The 16,789-nt window shown below is 42.6% G+C and overlaps 1 protein-coding gene and 2 non-coding genes across 3 annotated transcripts; all 3 read right to left on the bottom strand.

The window, feature by feature from the left end:
* Nucleotides 1-828: 828 nt before the first annotated feature.
* On the bottom strand, nt 829-962 carry LOC131410425 (small nucleolar RNA SNORA31). The gene has a single exon (XR_009221243.1). It is a non-coding gene; the product is annotated as a small nucleolar RNA SNORA31 (small nucleolar RNA).
* A 1,056-nt stretch (nt 963-2,018) lies between these two features.
* TPT1 (tumor protein, translationally-controlled 1) lies at nt 2,019-5,923 on the bottom strand. Its single transcript, XM_058548199.1, has 6 exons — nt 5,790-5,923; nt 5,462-5,535; nt 4,699-4,889; nt 4,180-4,285; nt 3,237-3,353; nt 2,019-2,227 (listed from the first exon to the last, which is right to left on the bottom strand). The coding sequence occupies exons 1-6, from the start codon at nt 5,815-5,817 to the stop codon at nt 2,225-2,227; spliced, it is 519 nt and encodes a 172-aa protein (XP_058404182.1). The 5' UTR covers nt 5,818-5,923; the 3' UTR covers nt 2,019-2,224.
* On the bottom strand, nt 2,298-2,427 carry LOC131410424 (small nucleolar RNA SNORA31). The gene has a single exon (XR_009221242.1). It is a non-coding gene; the product is annotated as a small nucleolar RNA SNORA31 (small nucleolar RNA).
* Nucleotides 5,924-16,789: the final 10,866 nt, after the last annotated feature.

Here is a 16,789-nt window from a genome sequence, read left to right as displayed (position 1 = left end):
CCTCTTTTCCCATGCACCCATTTCTCTACCTCAACTCTTTCCTCTTGCCACCTTGAGTCCAGCATACTAGCCACCTTGTCCTCAGAACATGTCAAGCACACTCCAGGCTCTCCATTTGCTTTGCCTGGAATGCTCTGTCCCTAGATATCCACATAGCCTACTTCCCTGCTTTCAGGTTCCTATTTGATTATCACATTACAAAGGCCTTCCTAGGCAACCCTATAAAACAGTCCTTTTTCCAGTTAACTGTTATGTAACAAAACCTAGGGCTAAATGGCCACTAAGCCACTAAGAACATGCCTGTATCAAACTTTGCACCAATGACACAAAATGACATGCCTTCTGATGTATACAGAATTCACATCACCCGTTTTTCTTGCACAAAATATCTTAATCTCACTCTAACTCAGACTAACTAGAAAAAGATTCAAAACAAGCATCCTTAAGCAAATACTGGACTCTTCACTTCCTACAGAAAGCTTCTGCAATGCTATTCCTCTTCTTCCAGACTTTTCCATGGCTAGCTCACTAAATCAAGATTTAGCTTAGATTTAACCTCAAGACCTCTCCCCCTATCAAGTTATCCTCATCTTCACAGCATTGACCACTGCCTGAAAAATCCTCTCCCCATTAGAACGTTTCAGAGGCTTGCCTTTCATTAGTTTTAATCCTTAAGCTTTTAAAAGTCTGATCAATCAGAAGGCAAGGTTGGAGATGAATACTTTTCAACACTTCCCTTAAAAACTCAAATTTTAGATTCTTCCTTGGAGTAAAACAGGCCCTTCACTGTTTACAAGGTTGAGTTGCAAAAATTGTCTTCATGTTTTTCCCTGTATTCCCCCATTCAATCTTTGCTGCCACAATCAGACAGACAGAAAGCGCGAGGACACTTTTTTCTTGCATCTGTAGTGGAAACCTTAGCAGCAGACAGTAACTGCTCCAGGCCTGTCAAATAGATGCATTTTCATATACTCATTCTGATTCCCACAGCCTTCTCAGACACAATATAGTGAACCAACAGTTGTTTTCTCATCTGCTACCAGGTATCCCATATTCCATCTATAATTTCATCTTTAAAGCAGGGACCAGCAAACCTTTCCTATAGGGGGCCACATGGGGGCCGGACCCGTGGCACAAGCGGTTAAGTGCACGCGCTCCGCTGCAGCGGCCCGGGGCTCGCCAGTTCGGATCCCGGGCACACACTGACACACTGCTTGGCAAGCCGTGCTGTGGCGGCATCCCATATGAAGTGGAGGAAGATGGGCACGGATGTTAGCCCAGGGCCAGTCTCCCTCAGCAAAAAAAGAGGATTGGCAGTTCTTAGCACAGGGCTGATCTCCTCACACACACACAAAAAAGGGCCACATGGTTGTTTTAGGATTTGCAGGCCATAAGGTCTGTTACACTCATCTCTGCTCTTGCAGTGTCAGAAACAAATGAGCATGGCTGTGTTCCAATAAAACTGGACACAAATTTAGATTTTGTAATTTTTCATATCCTATAAGCTATTTCGATTTTTCCCCATTTAAAAATGTAACCACCACCTTAAAATCAGACAAAAACAGGCGGCAGGACAAGCCAGTTTGCCAACCCCATTCCAAGGAGTTTGACAAGCATTCCAGGAGACATCTAGATTTCTCTAGAACTTGGCTCTACTTGATTTATGATAAATAAGCTGAGACAATACTTTGCTTCCAACTGTATTAGTCTCTTTTTATTCTTTTGGTAATCTCTTCCAGAGTTAACTACTTCCGTTTGTAGGTGATGAAATGTGTAAGGAATCCACTTCAAATGTAGGCACTGCTATGAGCATGGTCTTGCCCTTTACTTCAACTCAGAATTAAGACTTGTGATTCTTGGTTTTATATTCCAGTCCCAGAAGTAGTTTTCACTGTAGAAGTTATCTGAAGACAGTCTTATGCTTTCTAGTAGTGGTCTACAACCAGGCTCTAGCTTCTCCAGGAACACTATACAAGATGCATTTAAGTATATATTAAACTAAGAGGCATTCTCTCAAATGAGTTTAAATGCATTTTATTTTTAGACAACCTACATGACATGTTTTTTCCTTAAAAACAATGCCTCCGCTCCAAATAAATCAAGGTCAAAATAAATGAAGAGCTCAGGATGACATCAGTCCCATTTGTCTAAGTCCTGGTGTTGTGTGGATGAAAAGCAGCAGCCAGTTATGACAGGTGTAGATCCAAAGTAATAGCCAAATTTGTTACTGTAAAAAAAAGAAAGATTGTATTAACACTTTTTCCCCAATATAAAAGTATTTAACATTCCTAACCTGCAGATGTATTCCCCTATTCAATCTGAGCTGCCACGAAGACAGGCAGAAAGCGCAGGGATTTCCTTCTTTTGCATCCCAGTGCAAACCAAATGAACAACAACAAACTGTTCAAGGCCTATCAGTGGGTGCAGAACCACCTTCACTAATCAGAGGTAGCACATTTTCCTGAAAAGTCTCATTCTGAGCAAAGTCCCACTCACACACTTTGTTCTACCAAAACCTCAGATAGTCTCTGAATAATCCCTTTAGCAACAAGTCATCTGTCCTTTCCTAAGACATTTTTGCCCATTGTTGCCTCTAATCTTATTTAGTGTGGCCTAAAGTTTATCTTGATCCTAATTTAGGTGGAAGCTTCTAAAAGCTAGCATAATGAATGCTTTCATTTCCCTTTTGCCGCCAGCAATTCCTTGCACAGCAGACATTCATCCATTTATTTCATTTTACTAAAGCAACTTTCATGTTGAGTCAGCAGCCAGCTCTAAACTGTATTTTCTAAAAGCTAGTAACATCAAGGCTTTCAATGACCAGCTGTCAATCATCAGTAAACCAAAGTAAAAAAGGTTTTGATATTCATGTATATATGTGGCAAAATATGAAGAGAAAGGCAGTCTGATTTCGACAGGCCATTTCTGGGAGAAAGATCAACATAGGGTGTTGTCTCTGATCTCCAGTATTTAAGCTGTGCTTTACAATGCCATCAACAATAAGTTTTCTTTAGCTAAAGAAAGATTCTAAGCCTCTGTGCCATGAAAATCTTTTCTTGTGTGAAACACAACCCTCTTTAGACTCCCAAAGTAAGAGAAACAAGACCTAGACCCACATTTTAAAAGGACTGCTGTAGAATCCATTCTAACTTGCCCAGTGGCATGAAAAAGGAGAATCACACCTAAGATATCTCCATTTTTACATTACTGATTTTGACCCACTTCCTTATACTTACACATTTTTCCATTTCTAAACCATCCTTAAAGAAAATCATATATGGGGTCACACCATCCTCACGGTAGTCCAGCAGAGCAACCATGCCATCTGGATTCATGTTTTCACCAATAAAGAACTTAGGAAGCAAACAATACCCAGAATTAGTCCATTATATACAGATGTATCATATGAAAACAAACTGCAATAAAACAAAGGATGGTTCAGAACACCACAATTTAATCAAGAGACTTTCAGCTACTAAAGGCTCTGATGCCTAGGAGAAAAAATGCTCACTAGTCAACCTTCTGTTCACCCAGTTAACACACTAATAATGACCAAAATTAACAGTACAAAGCAGTCCAGGAACAATTTAGGCTTTCTGGAAACTTGCTCTCTCAACCCCACATATACAATTTCAAACCCTACAAACCTGTACACATAGTCAAGCACAGGGAACGTAAGGCTACCAATGAAAGAGCACATCACAAGGGGAGTTATCTTATGGCCAAAGGATGTATGAAAGCTGGAAAATTAAAGAGCCAGGTTGTGGTGGGTTTGTTTCTTTATTAAGTCTTAGAGGTAAGGCGAAATCATTGAAGTTCCCCAACAGAACCAGCTCAGATCAGAAAGAGCTCCGGTGGCAATGAGACATACAGGAATTGTAAAGAGAAAGAAAACTGGAAGACCACTTAGGAGGTTAAGAAGCAATTCAAGAGAGGAACTAAGCGAATAGGGATGAGATTCTGGAACCAGAAGACAAGATCTGGAAACACCCTTGGGAACAGGGAAAGTTACTGTCTACAGCCTCCACTACTGGAGTTGCATCTGAATTATTTAAACTGCTCAAAAGCCCAGGAAAATAACCACAATTTAATTACATCCAAGATTCATCAAGTAACTAATTTTTTGTTCTCACAGCTAAAACCGTACAATCCTTTGATCCAAATATTTAAGGTATTTACCTGGTAGTTTTTGAAATTAGCAAGGATGTGCTTGATTTGTTCTGCAGCCCCTGTCATAAAAGGTTTTACTCTTTCTGGTCTCTGTTCTTCAAGTTTGCCTTTGATTCTAAAACAACGTTTTATTAATAGGTTAAAGTATTGAGTTCTGAGCAAAATAAATCTCATTAAGTAAAAAATCCAAACAGAAACAAACACACTGAAAAGGGCAACTAGCTGTCAAGGAGCAAAATAATATGACACAATCGAGAAATTACTAGTTCACAGGATGGATGTTTCAAGACTGTTCACAATTTTGAATCTTAACTTATTTCCAAAGTACTATCTGAAAAGCTAAAACCAGACTGCATGCTCCACTATACTCTCATTAGTTTATTTACAGAAAAGCAACCATCCTAGTGAGCTCATCAATAAAAAAGGCCTTTCACAAGTACACCTGCTGCTGCTAAAGATCCTCAAAGTCAGCCAAACCCTAAATCCTAAGGCACACCAGACATCAGCTGGTGTGCCAGTATCACTTACGATTTCATGTAATCTTTGATGTACTTCTTGTAGGCTTCTTTTGTGAAGCTGGTTTCCTGCAAGTGATGGTTCATGACAATATCGACACCAGTGATTACTGTGCTTTCGGTACCTTCGCCCTCGGGGCCTTCAGCGGAGGCATTTCCACCAATGAGCGAGTCATCAATGTTACCCTCTGTCCTACTGACCATCTGCATTAAGAAAAAATAACTTAGTTGTAAAAAACATCCTTGACCTTAGCATAAACGCATCCAAAAAATCGGCTACGCCAGCAGTTCAGGAACTCATCATCCTTCCAAACATTCTTGGCTCTTGTTGAAAACCACAAAAACCTCATCATGGGAAAAAAACTTATGAGCCCTAGAATTCCTGAAACATCTTAACTCAACAGGAATTCTTTGCCTGTCGACCGGAACGAAGACGGGGTCATTCACCACCAAGTGAAAGTCATGTGTGGGCTCTCGGGTTGCTATGGGCTCATGAGCCAGTAGGGACAGGGCAAACGCTGAAGGGCTGGGGGCTCCCAAACCAGAGACAACCTGTCCCGGACGGCCCGAGCCCGGGTGGAGGATGGGCGCCAAGGCGGCGGACCTATTTCCAGGCTCAGCTCCGCCTCCACTTTTCTAGAAAAACCCGAGCCCGGAAAGAGCGTCTCCTCCGCCAGGAGGCAGCGGAGAGGATTGCACAACCTCGGGCGGGGGAGCGGCGGAAACCCGAGCCTGCCCGGCCTCGCCTCGCCCGCGCCGCGGCCCAGCCGACTCACCTTCCCCTCCACCTCCAGGCACAGCCCGTCCGCGATCTCCCGGATCTTGTAGATGTCGGAGAACATCTCATCATCTGCTCGGGGACACAGACCCGCCTGTCACCGAGCGCACGGGGCCCGGAGCCGGCGCCATTTCCCGCGCCGCCTGGCCGCACGCGGCCCCGGCCCTGCCCGGGCGCTCTAGACGCGGCGCGGAACCAGGCACCGACCCCTCCTCGCTCCCAAGACGGCCGCCAGCGTCCCCCAGGCCCACGACAGCGGCGGCGTCCGTCCTCCCCGCACCCCCGACCCCGCGCGCGGCAGTAGGCGTAGTGCAGTCACGACTCACGGCTGATGAGGTCCCGGTAGATGATCATGGTGACAGCCGGACGGAGACGACGGCGGCGCAACTTAGCAGGAGCTCGGAGCGAGCGCGGTGCTGCCGGAGCGGCGCTCGGGGGGAGGGGGGAGCGGGCGGAAAAGGCCGACTCAGCCGCTCCCCAACCTCATATAGAGGGCACGTCCACCTACGTCATCGCCCGCTGCGCCTCCGGAAGTGCCGTAAGCGGTGACGTGGCACGCAGAGCTGCGCAGGGGGCGGGACCACAGCGCGGGCTGGGGGGCGGGGGGAGGCGAGCATCCGGGGACTTGGCCCGGGGACACAATGCCGCGTTCCACGGAGCGCGCGGGGCCGGGTTGTGGAGAATGGTTGGGGGCAGCGGGGAGGAGCGGGCTGAGGAAGGTGCGGGCTGAGGAAGGTGCGGGCTGAGGAAGGTGCGGGAGGATTTCCGGGGCCCTAAGCGGGAGAATGGGGCAAGCGGGGCCTGGGGCGCTACCCCTCGTTAAGCTGTGGGACTGCCCCGGCGGGTGCTGAGCCTGGGTGGGGCTTAGATGAAATGTCTTCAAGCTTCCGCCCTACGCCTCGCTTCGCGCAAGCTCCCACCCCTTTCTGGAAGCTAAATGTTACTGTTGTAGGGGGTACGGAGGGTCGGGCCCTGGAGGCCTTGGGGGACCAGTGAGGCTGTCCTCGAGGATGAGGGCAGGGCCTGGGTTTTGGACTGGCCTCTGATCTCCCAGGGCCTCAGAGGACTTTTCAGCATTTGCCCCAGCAGCTGCCCCAGCTGGAGTTTTCCGACGCCTTTTTGGGCAGAGCTGGGTCCGGTAATGGGATCTAGGTCATGCCGCTAGCCTCTGGGAGCAGTCATGGGGGTGCAGGGTTTGTGGGGAGGGACTTGGTGGGGGGAAGGAAGGTGTCACGGAGTTGGCATAGCTTTCCCTTCTCTCAGTTGAATCCTGTATTGGAGAGCTTGTGGATTCCTCAGGCAGACAGCTGAAGAGCTCTTGCCCTTTCTGTTTTGCACTTGTCTTGAATTATGTCCTTTGTTTGAAAAAAGGGTCTGTTTTCCAAATGTTGGAGAGGATGTGGAGAAACGGGAACCCTCATACACAGCTGGTGGGAATGCAAACTGGTGCAGCCGCTATGGAAAACGGTATGGAGATCCCTCAAAAAATTAAAAGTACAAATAGCCTGTGATCCAGCTATCCCACTACTGGGAATCTATCCAATGAACCTGAAATCAATAATCCCAAAAGGCCTATGCATCCCTATGTTCATTGCAGCATTATTCACTATAGCCAAGAAGTGGAAGCAACCCAAGTGTCCTTGGACTGATGATTGGATCAAGAAGATGTGGTATATATATATACAATGGAATACTACTCAGCCTTAAAAAAAGACAAAATCGTCCCATTTACAACAACATGGATGGACCTGGAGGGTATTATGTTATGTGAAATAAGCCAGAAAGAGAAAGACAAACACCATATGATCTCACTCATGTGGAGTATAAACCAACACATGGACAGAGAAAATTATTGTGGTTACCAGGGGCAGTGGGAGTAGGGGGTGGGCACAAGGGGTGAAGGGAGACATGTATATGGTGATGGACAAACAAAAATGTACAATCCAAAATTTTACCATGTTATAAACTACTAAAACATCAATTAAAAAAAAAGGGTCTGTTGTCACTTTAAGATGAAGTTGGACTTATAACCCAGATGCTAGAGGGTTAAACATAAAAGCAGGGAACTTCCCACCTCCCAAGTGTTGTTTGGACTTTAGACCCAGTTACTAAGTACTAAAAGAAACCAATTTCTCTGTTTAGTTACATCTTTAAGGCAAAGATGTATGCCATATGAAACCCGAGAGCTTGCCATTCCACGGTATTTTTATGCTCTACTCTGTCCCTAGCACTGGGTTTTGCACAGAGGTCCCAATGGTGAACAATTTAAATCCAGTTCCACCCTCAGAAAGTTTCTTTCTAGTAGAAGAATCAGGAAATTATAACACATTAACAGTTTTCCCTAAATCCGTTAATGATGCATTCCACAGAGTAAGTGAGAGCAACCGTTGTGAAAGAGCAGGGCACAGGACAGTGAACTGAGATAATGGAGGAGTCAAAATGGAAAAGAGCCAGGAAATGGGACCCTCCCGGGAAAATGGGGTCTGGGGCTGCACCAGACACCCCAGAGGACACTGGGTAACTAGGAGGAAGCTAAAAAATGGGGTAAAGGGAATTAGAAGACAGATGGACATCTTCTGACAGGTGGTCTATGAAGGGTCTCTCAAACCTCTTGATTATTTCTGGACTGTGTTGAGTGGAACAGATTATTTTCCCAGGCATATCACAGTTTAATTATTTTCCTCAGCTTTAACATTCTCAAATTATTCAGAAAGATTCCCATTCACTCCTACAGTGCCCTCAAACATTACTCCCTCTACTCCTCTCCAGTTTTATGTTTAATTAAAAATGTTTTTTCAAGTTTTGTAAAAACAGCCACAGTGAAGACATCCTGAAGTATTAAGTCAAAGCACCCTAGGTTGAATCTTGGCTTTAGGTGTTACTAGTCCTGTGACCTTGGGAAAGTCAGCCTCCCCAAGCCTAAGTATAAAATGGAATTTTTTTGACTTAAAAGGACTTTGGGGAGTTAAATAAGATGATGAAAAAAATGCTTAGCATCCTCAATAGGTTATCAATAAGTATTGGTTGAATGATGCCAAATTCTTCCCAAATTTTTTACTTTTCAAAATATTTCTGAAACTATTCTGTTAATCCTGTATATTATTTGGAAATATTTTGGGGATTTAGTTTAGTGTTAAAGACATTCTACTATTTAATCACAGCACTGTAGGGGATCGCTGAAAGAAGTCAACTTGTGTCCTTGTGAGATTTCTATCTCAGGTTCAAATTTGATAGCTCATGGCAAGTCAGTGACTAGACATCCTAAAAAATAAAATCTTGGGAAAATCTGATTTGTATTTCAGGATATTTTAAAAACTCCATGCTGTGGTCTAGAAAATCTGTGCTGTACCTTGAAAATACCTATTTAGAACACCAATAATACAAATAGAGGACAATTAGCCACAAATTGCAAGCCACTGTCAAAATTACAAGGATTGGGCTTTTATCTAAGCTGATTAGTTTTTACTTAGGCATCATTTGAATTTTTTTATAACACTCCTTACAAAGCAGTGATTTCTAACAAAATCTAAGATTGTCCTGAATTTTACAGCTATATATGACTCGGTATTTCTTTCAATTAAAGAGATTTCAAAGACAATGCTTTCTGGCCTCTTCACACAAGTTCTCACAGGAGAAAATCACCTCAGGAGGGTTCGCCATTTTATCAATTAGGGATAAACTACGATGGCTTAAACACATAGGGGCTTATTCTCTCTTACAAAAGAAATTCAGGGGTATGCAGTCCAGACTGAAGCTATGAAGTCATGGTGGCTTCACGGGCATCAGAGACCCAGGAACTTCCTTTCTTCAATATGGTCCACCATCAATACAGTCTACGATAGATGCTATAATTCCCGTCATCACATCCATCTTGCAGGCAGCGAGAAGAAGGGAAGGACCACAGGGATACATTCTAGCTGTGTGTGTCCCTTCTAAGGAGATATTCTAGAAGCCCCATGAACAATTACAAGGATGCATCTAGTTGCAAGGAAGGCAGCAAACTGTAGTCTTCTAGCTCCTTGGCACTGGCTCATTGCCACCCTACATACACTCAGGACTTTGTTGTCAAGGAAAAATATAGGCAGCTTCAAGTGCCTGCTGTACGCACAGTGCAAAGGGTCTGGCTCTCAGCTTAGAGGTGCTCACTTTGCTCACTGGAGCTCAGGTTCAAACTTAAGAGACTGACTGGCAAACCACAATACCATTAATTTAGGATGAGAAATTCCTAGCTGGTTAGATGTAGTATAGAAAGTAGTCAAGTTACAGAAAATGTGGTTTGATTAACAGGGAATTAGGCAGAGAGTGTTGGAATGCACGGTATGATTGTGACAAGGTGATTAGGAATGAAGCAGCCAAGCTGGACTATTCTTGGTGTGTGGTCTGAACCCTTTCATTTTGAGATACGTTAAGAAATTTGTATTCTTTTTTCCTAGACTCTTCATACTCTGCTAACAAATCGTTACTTTAGTCAAGTTACAAAGCAAAATTCTTTCCTTTAGAGCAGAACTGTCCAAAAGAACTTTCTGTGTTAATGGAAATGTTCTATATCTGCTCTGTCCAATAGAGTAGCCACTAGCCATATGTGGCTTTTGAGCACTTGAACTGTGGCTAAGTGTGACTATGGAATTGAATATTTACTTCTATTTAATTTTAATTTAAATTTAAATACCCATGGTTAGTAACTTTATTGGACAGCAGAGCTCTATAAGGTAAGCTCTATGAGGTGGGAGACTTTGTTTTGTTAACAGCTGTCCCCCAGCAACTAGAACAGGGCCTGACTCAATAATTGTCACTGAGGGCCGGCCCGGTGGCTTAGTGGTTAAGTGCCTGTGCTCGGCTGCTGGCGGCCCGGGTTCGGATCCCAGGTGCGCACCGACACACCACTTCTCCGGCCATGCTGAGGCTGCATCCCACATACAGCAACTAGAAGGATGTGCAACTATGACATACAACTATCTACTGGGGCTTTGGGGGAAAAAATAAATAAATAAAATTAAAAAAAAAATTTAATTGTCACTGAAAGAATGGATGAAATGAAGTTCTCTTCATGTCTCTTAATTAGATTAAATCTAGTCCCATCTCAATTAATTGGATTTAGCATATATCCAAGACCTGGTATCACAGTGCTTTTCAAATTGAGAGTTGAGAAACAATTTAGTGAATAGTGACCAACTTTATTAAAAATGAAATAGAACAGAGAAGAAAATAGAAAGAATCACATGCAGTAAAGGAAAAAGCCTCCACAGGGAGTATTGTTTCACGAAACTTTAATTTTAGATTTATACGTGTATATATGTACTGGATCCCAATGTAAGATGTGTTTCTTCATGTGGATCTGGGTCAAAAAGTTTTGAAACCCATTGATTTAAGCAAATTTTCTCTTCAAATATATTTCTTGGCAGCATCAACTGCTCAATTTCAGGGGATGATTTTTTTTTTTTATGTGGCCCAAGATTTGGTGAATACTTATTTTTGACTCTGTAGCCCTTTTGAACAAAGGTCATGTTTTTGTTACAAAATAGCCTTGTCTGGTGTTAATATTCTATGAGATTGTTTATGTTCAACAGAAGAATACCAAGGCCTAGATGGGAGTAGGCCAACCCTGGTGATCTAGTGGTTTAGATTCAGCCCTCTCACCACCGAGGCCTGAGTTTGTTTCCAGTCAGGGAACCACACCACCCATCTGTCGGTTGTCATACTGTGGCTGCTGCGTGTTGCTGTGATGCCGAAAGCTATGCCACTGGTATTTCAAATACCAGCAGGGTTGCCCATGGTGGACCAGTTTCAGCAGAGCTTCCAGACTAGGACAGACTAGGAAGAAGGACCTGGCCACTCATTTCTGAAAAAAATTGACCAGGAAAACCAAGTGAATAGCAGCAGAGCATTGTCTGATATAGCGCCGGAAGGTGAGACGATGGAGCAAAAGACTGGGCAGGGCTCCGCACTGCTGTATACAGGGTCGCTAGGACTCCACGCACTAACAACAAGCTGGGAGTAATGAGTCAAGTTCCTAGTGATAGCTAGGCCTAGCTGAGAGTACAGGTTCCTTTCTCGTAAGTGAAAGCAAGCAACATAACTTACATAATTTCCATTAGTGTCTTTTTTTGTGTGTGTGAGGAAGATCAGCCCTGAGCTAACATCCATGCCAATCCTCCTCTTTTTGCTGAGGAAGACGGGCACTGGGCTAACATCCATGCCCATCTTCCTCCACTTTATATGGGACGCCGCCACAGCATGGTGCGTCGGTGCACGCCAGGGATCCGAACCCGGGCCGCCAGCAGTGGAGCAGGAACACTTAACCACTACACCATGGGGCTGGCCCCCTCCATTAGTGTCTTTGATGAATGTAAAATGATTCATTCCAATCTAAGATGTTTTTAGATATTTGAATATTTCTTTTTATTTATTTATTTACTTATTTTTGTGAGGAAGATCAGCCCTGAGCTAACATCCATGCCAATCCTCTTCTTTTCTTGCTGAGGAAGACTGGCCCTGAGCTAACATCCGTGCCCATCTTCCTCCGCTTTATATGGGACGCCGCCACAGCATGGCCTGACAGGCAGTGCGTTGGTGTACGTCTGGGATCTGAACCCAGGCTGCCAGCAGCGGAGTGCGCGCACTTAACCGCTATGCCATGGGGCTGGCCCCTAAATATTTCTTTTAACTTTGAGAAATAGAATTTTTTCTGATTATTAAAAAAATGCACATTACAGAGCATTTATGAACCATAGAAGAAACCACAGATGACCAGTGTTGACATGTTAATATTCTCTCTCAATCAATGTTTGTAAGATTTTAAAAAAGGCGGAGGTGGGGGAGAGGGCAGTAAGGATCCCACTGATGTTAAAGCAACTTCCCCATCAGATGGCTTTTAAGCAGAGGTCACTATTTTGTTTCAAGCTTGCTCTAAGAGAAGAGATCTATGAACAAGCCAATTCGAGGATCTCTTGGTTGGGACTACTTTTAATCGTTTTTAGACTGGACTTTTAAAAATATATAGTAAAATATTATTAGGCTAATCAGTCAGCTGGGTGGGTAACCCCAGCTTCCTAGTTCTCAATCTCACTTCACATCTATCAGAAATTGTTCAATTATCTTTTAGTTATTATGACTATTTCCCCTTTCATTAACTATTCATCTAAAATGCCATTTAAAATTATGACAAATATTCCAACCAATGACTGTGCTATAATTTGTTTTGAAATTATAAATCCAAAAAATTGGAAAATACACATACAAAAAATTAATATTCAGACACCCACCAACCACAATGAATAACTGCTAACATTTTTCTTATTTGCTTCAATTTTTTTAATGAATGACAAAATATTACAGATAAAATTGAAATCTACTTTATCTCCATCCATATGTTCATCCGCCCTTCCCACCAACACCTACTCAGGTAACCACATCTGCATTCCAGTAAGAAAGGATGAACACCTTCCCTTTAGGGGCATGACCCAGCAGTTGCCCATGTCACTTCTTTTATCTTATTGCCAGAATCTAATCACAGAGCCTTCAGCTCCAAGGGTGGCTAGGAAACATATTCTTTATTCTATGTGGAAAATGAATAGGGAGTTGGAAGAACGAGCAGTCTCAATCACAGCTGTATTAGCACTTCTGTGTTCTTGTGGCATATGGGAGGAGAAAGAGCACAGAACTGAGTCAGAAGGAAACTTAACGGCTGAGAAGTAGTGGCTGACTTGAGCCTAGGTTTCTCCATCTTGCCTCAGAGAATTACCATTGGATGTATAAGTACTTTGTCATTGTGTAAATGAATGAATGAACAAATGAATGAATGAACAAATTAATAAATTAATTTAGAGTGATCGCCATACTTATTTTCATCTCCCTTCCAGATTACTAACTTGTTGGCTGGCTTAGTCCTCTCTTCCACATGACCTCTCCTTTCCAGGTACATCCTGCCTGTCCACCCTCCTCTCCCCATAACAGTCATGGAATCCAGGTCATAGTAGGAACCAAATACAATTTTAGGATATCAAAGAAAATTTAGGGTTTTGAAATAAAGGGTCCAAAGATAATTAAATTTCATTATGAAGACAAAGCAAGGTGCAGAGTAGTATAAATAGTATCAGTATCCCTTTTGGGAAAAAAATCTGTTTGCACACATATAAAAATTTTTCAGTAGTTTCATAATAAATTATTAACAGTGATTACTATGGGAATTGTGATTGGGGTTAATGTGGAGACAGGAGTTAGAAAGGTTTTATTTTTAATTTTATAACCAGTGGTACTCTTTGAATCTTGAACATGTGTATGTGTTACCTTTATAATTAAATTAAAATATTATAGTGCAGTGCTTCCCAGACTTTGGGATTTTATGCACCAATAACGTTTCCTAAGAAATCTGGATATCAATATAAGTTTGCCACTAAAGCCCATTAAAAATACAACCACTACGGTCTACCATTGCCATTTCATAAATGAAAGGACATAATCTCTAAATAATGAGTAATTCTCTAAATTGGGTACATTTGTTTATTTATTTATTTATTTATTTATTGTGAGGAAGATCAGCCCTGTGCTAACATCTGCCAATCCTCCTCTTTTTTTTTTTTTTTTTTGCTGAGGAAGACTGGCCCTGGGCTAACATCCGTGCCCATCTTCCTCCACTTTATGTGGGACACTGCCACAGCATGACATGCCAAACGGTGCGTCGGTGTGCACCCGGGATCCGAACCCAGGAGCGCGCGCACTTAACCGCTAAGCCACAGGGCCGGCCCTATACTTTGATTTAAAATGTATGAGTGTCCGTCTGGCTACACCCTCACGGTTTGCTTAGCATCCATCATTTGTTTCTGTTCTTGCCAAGTCCTTAGAGGAACAGAAGCTGTGGGCCTGAACATGTTTTCCTTTGGATAGGCCACTGTCCTATCCTGAATCCTGGCTGAAATACTTGCTGGGGCACTTACTAGCTGTGTGACCTTGGAAAGGCACTTAACTTCTTGTGCCTCTGTTCCCTTATCTGTAAAACGGGGATAATAATAGTATATTATTATACATACCTATTATGAGGAATAAATGAGTTAAATGTGAAGCTCTTTAAGAACAGTGCCTGGAACATAAGCCCAGAAGAGAGGTAGCTATTATTATTGTTGTTGTTATTATTATTATTAGACCGAACAGGATTTCTTTCTTTTTTTTTTTTTTTGTGAGGAAGATCAGCCCTGAGCTAACATCTGTGCTAATCTTCCTCTTTTTGCTGAGGAAGACTGGCTCTGAGCTAACATCTATTGCCAATCCTTCTCCTTTTTTTTTCCCCCCAAAGCCCCAGTAGATAGTTGTATGTCATAGTTGCACATCCATCCAGTTGTTGTATGTGGGACGCGGCCTCAGCATGGCCAGAGAAGCGGTGCGTCGGTGTGCGCCGGGGATCCGACCCCGGGCCGCCAGCAGCAGAGCGCTCGCACTTAACTGCTAAGCCACGGGGCCAGCCCGGAACAGGATTTCTGTTGTCAAAGCACTTATTGACCATTTTCTTCAATCCTTACTAATCTAATAAATGAAAAATGATAGCCAGCCATTTTAATTTGTAAAACTGTAATTGTAAAAACAGTTGTAAAATTATCAATTATCACTGAACTTGAACGTTTCTCTATGTTTATATTGGCTATTTACACTTCTGTCATGATCTCCTTTTTTAAAGCACTGTGGCAAACAGGATCTCACTTGATCTTCCTAACAAGCTTGTAAATCAAGAAGGCAGCAATCACCATCTCAACTTTTGGAATTAAGAAACTAAGGTTCAGAAAGTTACAATCCTAGTCCAGGTTTCAGAGCGGAAGAGCTCTCTTCTGTGTTAACTTATCAAACAGCATCTTCTAGCCACAAGCTGCTGTTCTTCTATCTTTATTTTTCAATCAATGGCACTGCCAAAAACCTAACTTGCAGTTCATAAAGGAATTCAGAAAATCTGATTATGCAAGCACGACTACCTCATAGGGTTGCTGTGCTGGAATATGGTGCTAAACCTATAGCAGTTACTATTATTAGTCCTCGTCTGAAGTTCATTCTCTGAGCAGTTATTGACTGGCTGTCTACCAGGCACTGTTCCAGGCACTGGGGATACATCCGTGAGCAAAAAAGACCATCTCTACCTCTACTGTGCTTACATTGTGTTGAGAGGAGACAGGAGATAAAACAATAAGTAAAAGTAATATGTTGGTTGCTGATAAATGCTACCGAGAAAACTTAGAAAAAACAAAATATAGACTTCCAAGAGGAGATTAGCCATTGCACTTTTAAACATGGTGGCTATGGAGGGCCTACAGAGAAGGTGACGATCTCAGCCAAATTATACCTTTAATTTGTATCGACGGTTAGTTAGTAGCTTCTTTTTCAGAGAGAGAGAAAAGAGTTAAGTGAGGGGTTTTCAGCAATTTCTTTCTCATCACTCAGCCATCCCGCAGTTGGCTCACCTCCAAAACCTGACTGTTGAGCACTTCCCTTCTGAGAGAGGTCAGGATGGCCAGTCTACAGACAGATCGCCAGAAAACAACTTGGCTGTTTTCTCTTGCTGGCTTCCTTTATCAGGCACTTGCACTTTTAAAAGGTATCAAATTGCTTCTTTTGAATACTATTTTGAAAAATCCTCTTCTTATTCAAATCCCTTAAGACAGATTCTCAACCATGGTTGCATATTGGCATTACCTGGAGAGCTTTGAAAAATTCTGATGTCTGTGAGATCCTGATTTCATTGATCTGGAGTCTGGCCTGGGCATTGGGATTTTTAAAAAGTTTTCCAAATGATTCTAATGCACAGCCAGGGGTGAGAACTACTGTCTTATGGGCCACTAGCCCTAGTAAGAATGTGTTCAACAAATGACCACAGGTTTCCAACTCAGCCATAAAAAAGAATGAAATCCTGCCATTTGCAGCAACGTGGATGGACCTAGAGGGTGTTATGCTAAGTGAAATGTCAGACAGAGAAAGACAAATACCATTAAGATTTCACTTATATTTGGAATCTAGAAAACAAAACAAATAAACAAAACAGAAACAAACTCATAGATACAAAGAACAAACTGGTGGTCGCCAGAGAGAAGGGGGCTGGGAGGATCCGTGAAATAGGTGAAGAGGATCAAGGGGTACAAACTTCCAATTATAAAATAGATAAGTCATGGGGATGTAATGTACAGCATAGGAAATGTAGTCAATAATACTGTAATAACTTTGTATGTCGACAGATGGTTACTAGACTTGTCATGGTGATCATTTCATAATGTATATAAATGTTGAATCACTATGTTGTACACCTGAAATATAATACTGTATGTCAACTATACTTCAATAGAAAAAATAAAAT

The sequence above is a fragment of the Diceros bicornis genome, chromosome 9 (assembly GCF_020826845.1).
Source record: "Diceros bicornis minor isolate mBicDic1 chromosome 9, mDicBic1.mat.cur, whole genome shotgun sequence".
Classification (NCBI taxonomy): domain Eukaryota; kingdom Metazoa; phylum Chordata; class Mammalia; order Perissodactyla; family Rhinocerotidae; genus Diceros; species Diceros bicornis.
The sequence above is the reverse complement of the archived record's forward strand: the minus strand, read 5'-3'. Positions and strand labels throughout refer to the sequence as shown.

Excerpts from the sequence above, each read along its gene's own strand:
- TPT1 (XM_058548199.1), bottom strand. The coding sequence starts at position 5,817 with ATGATCATCTACCGGGACCTCATCAGCC. Across the intron at positions 5,536-5,789 it reads CTACCGGGACCTCATCAGCC|ATGATGAGATGTTCTCCGAC; the intron begins GTGAGTCGTGAC and ends GTCCCCGAGCAG. Across the intron at positions 4,890-5,461 it reads GCCTGGAGGTGGAGGGGAAG|ATGGTCAGTAGGACAGAGGG; the intron begins GTGAGTCGGCTG and ends TTCTTAATGCAG.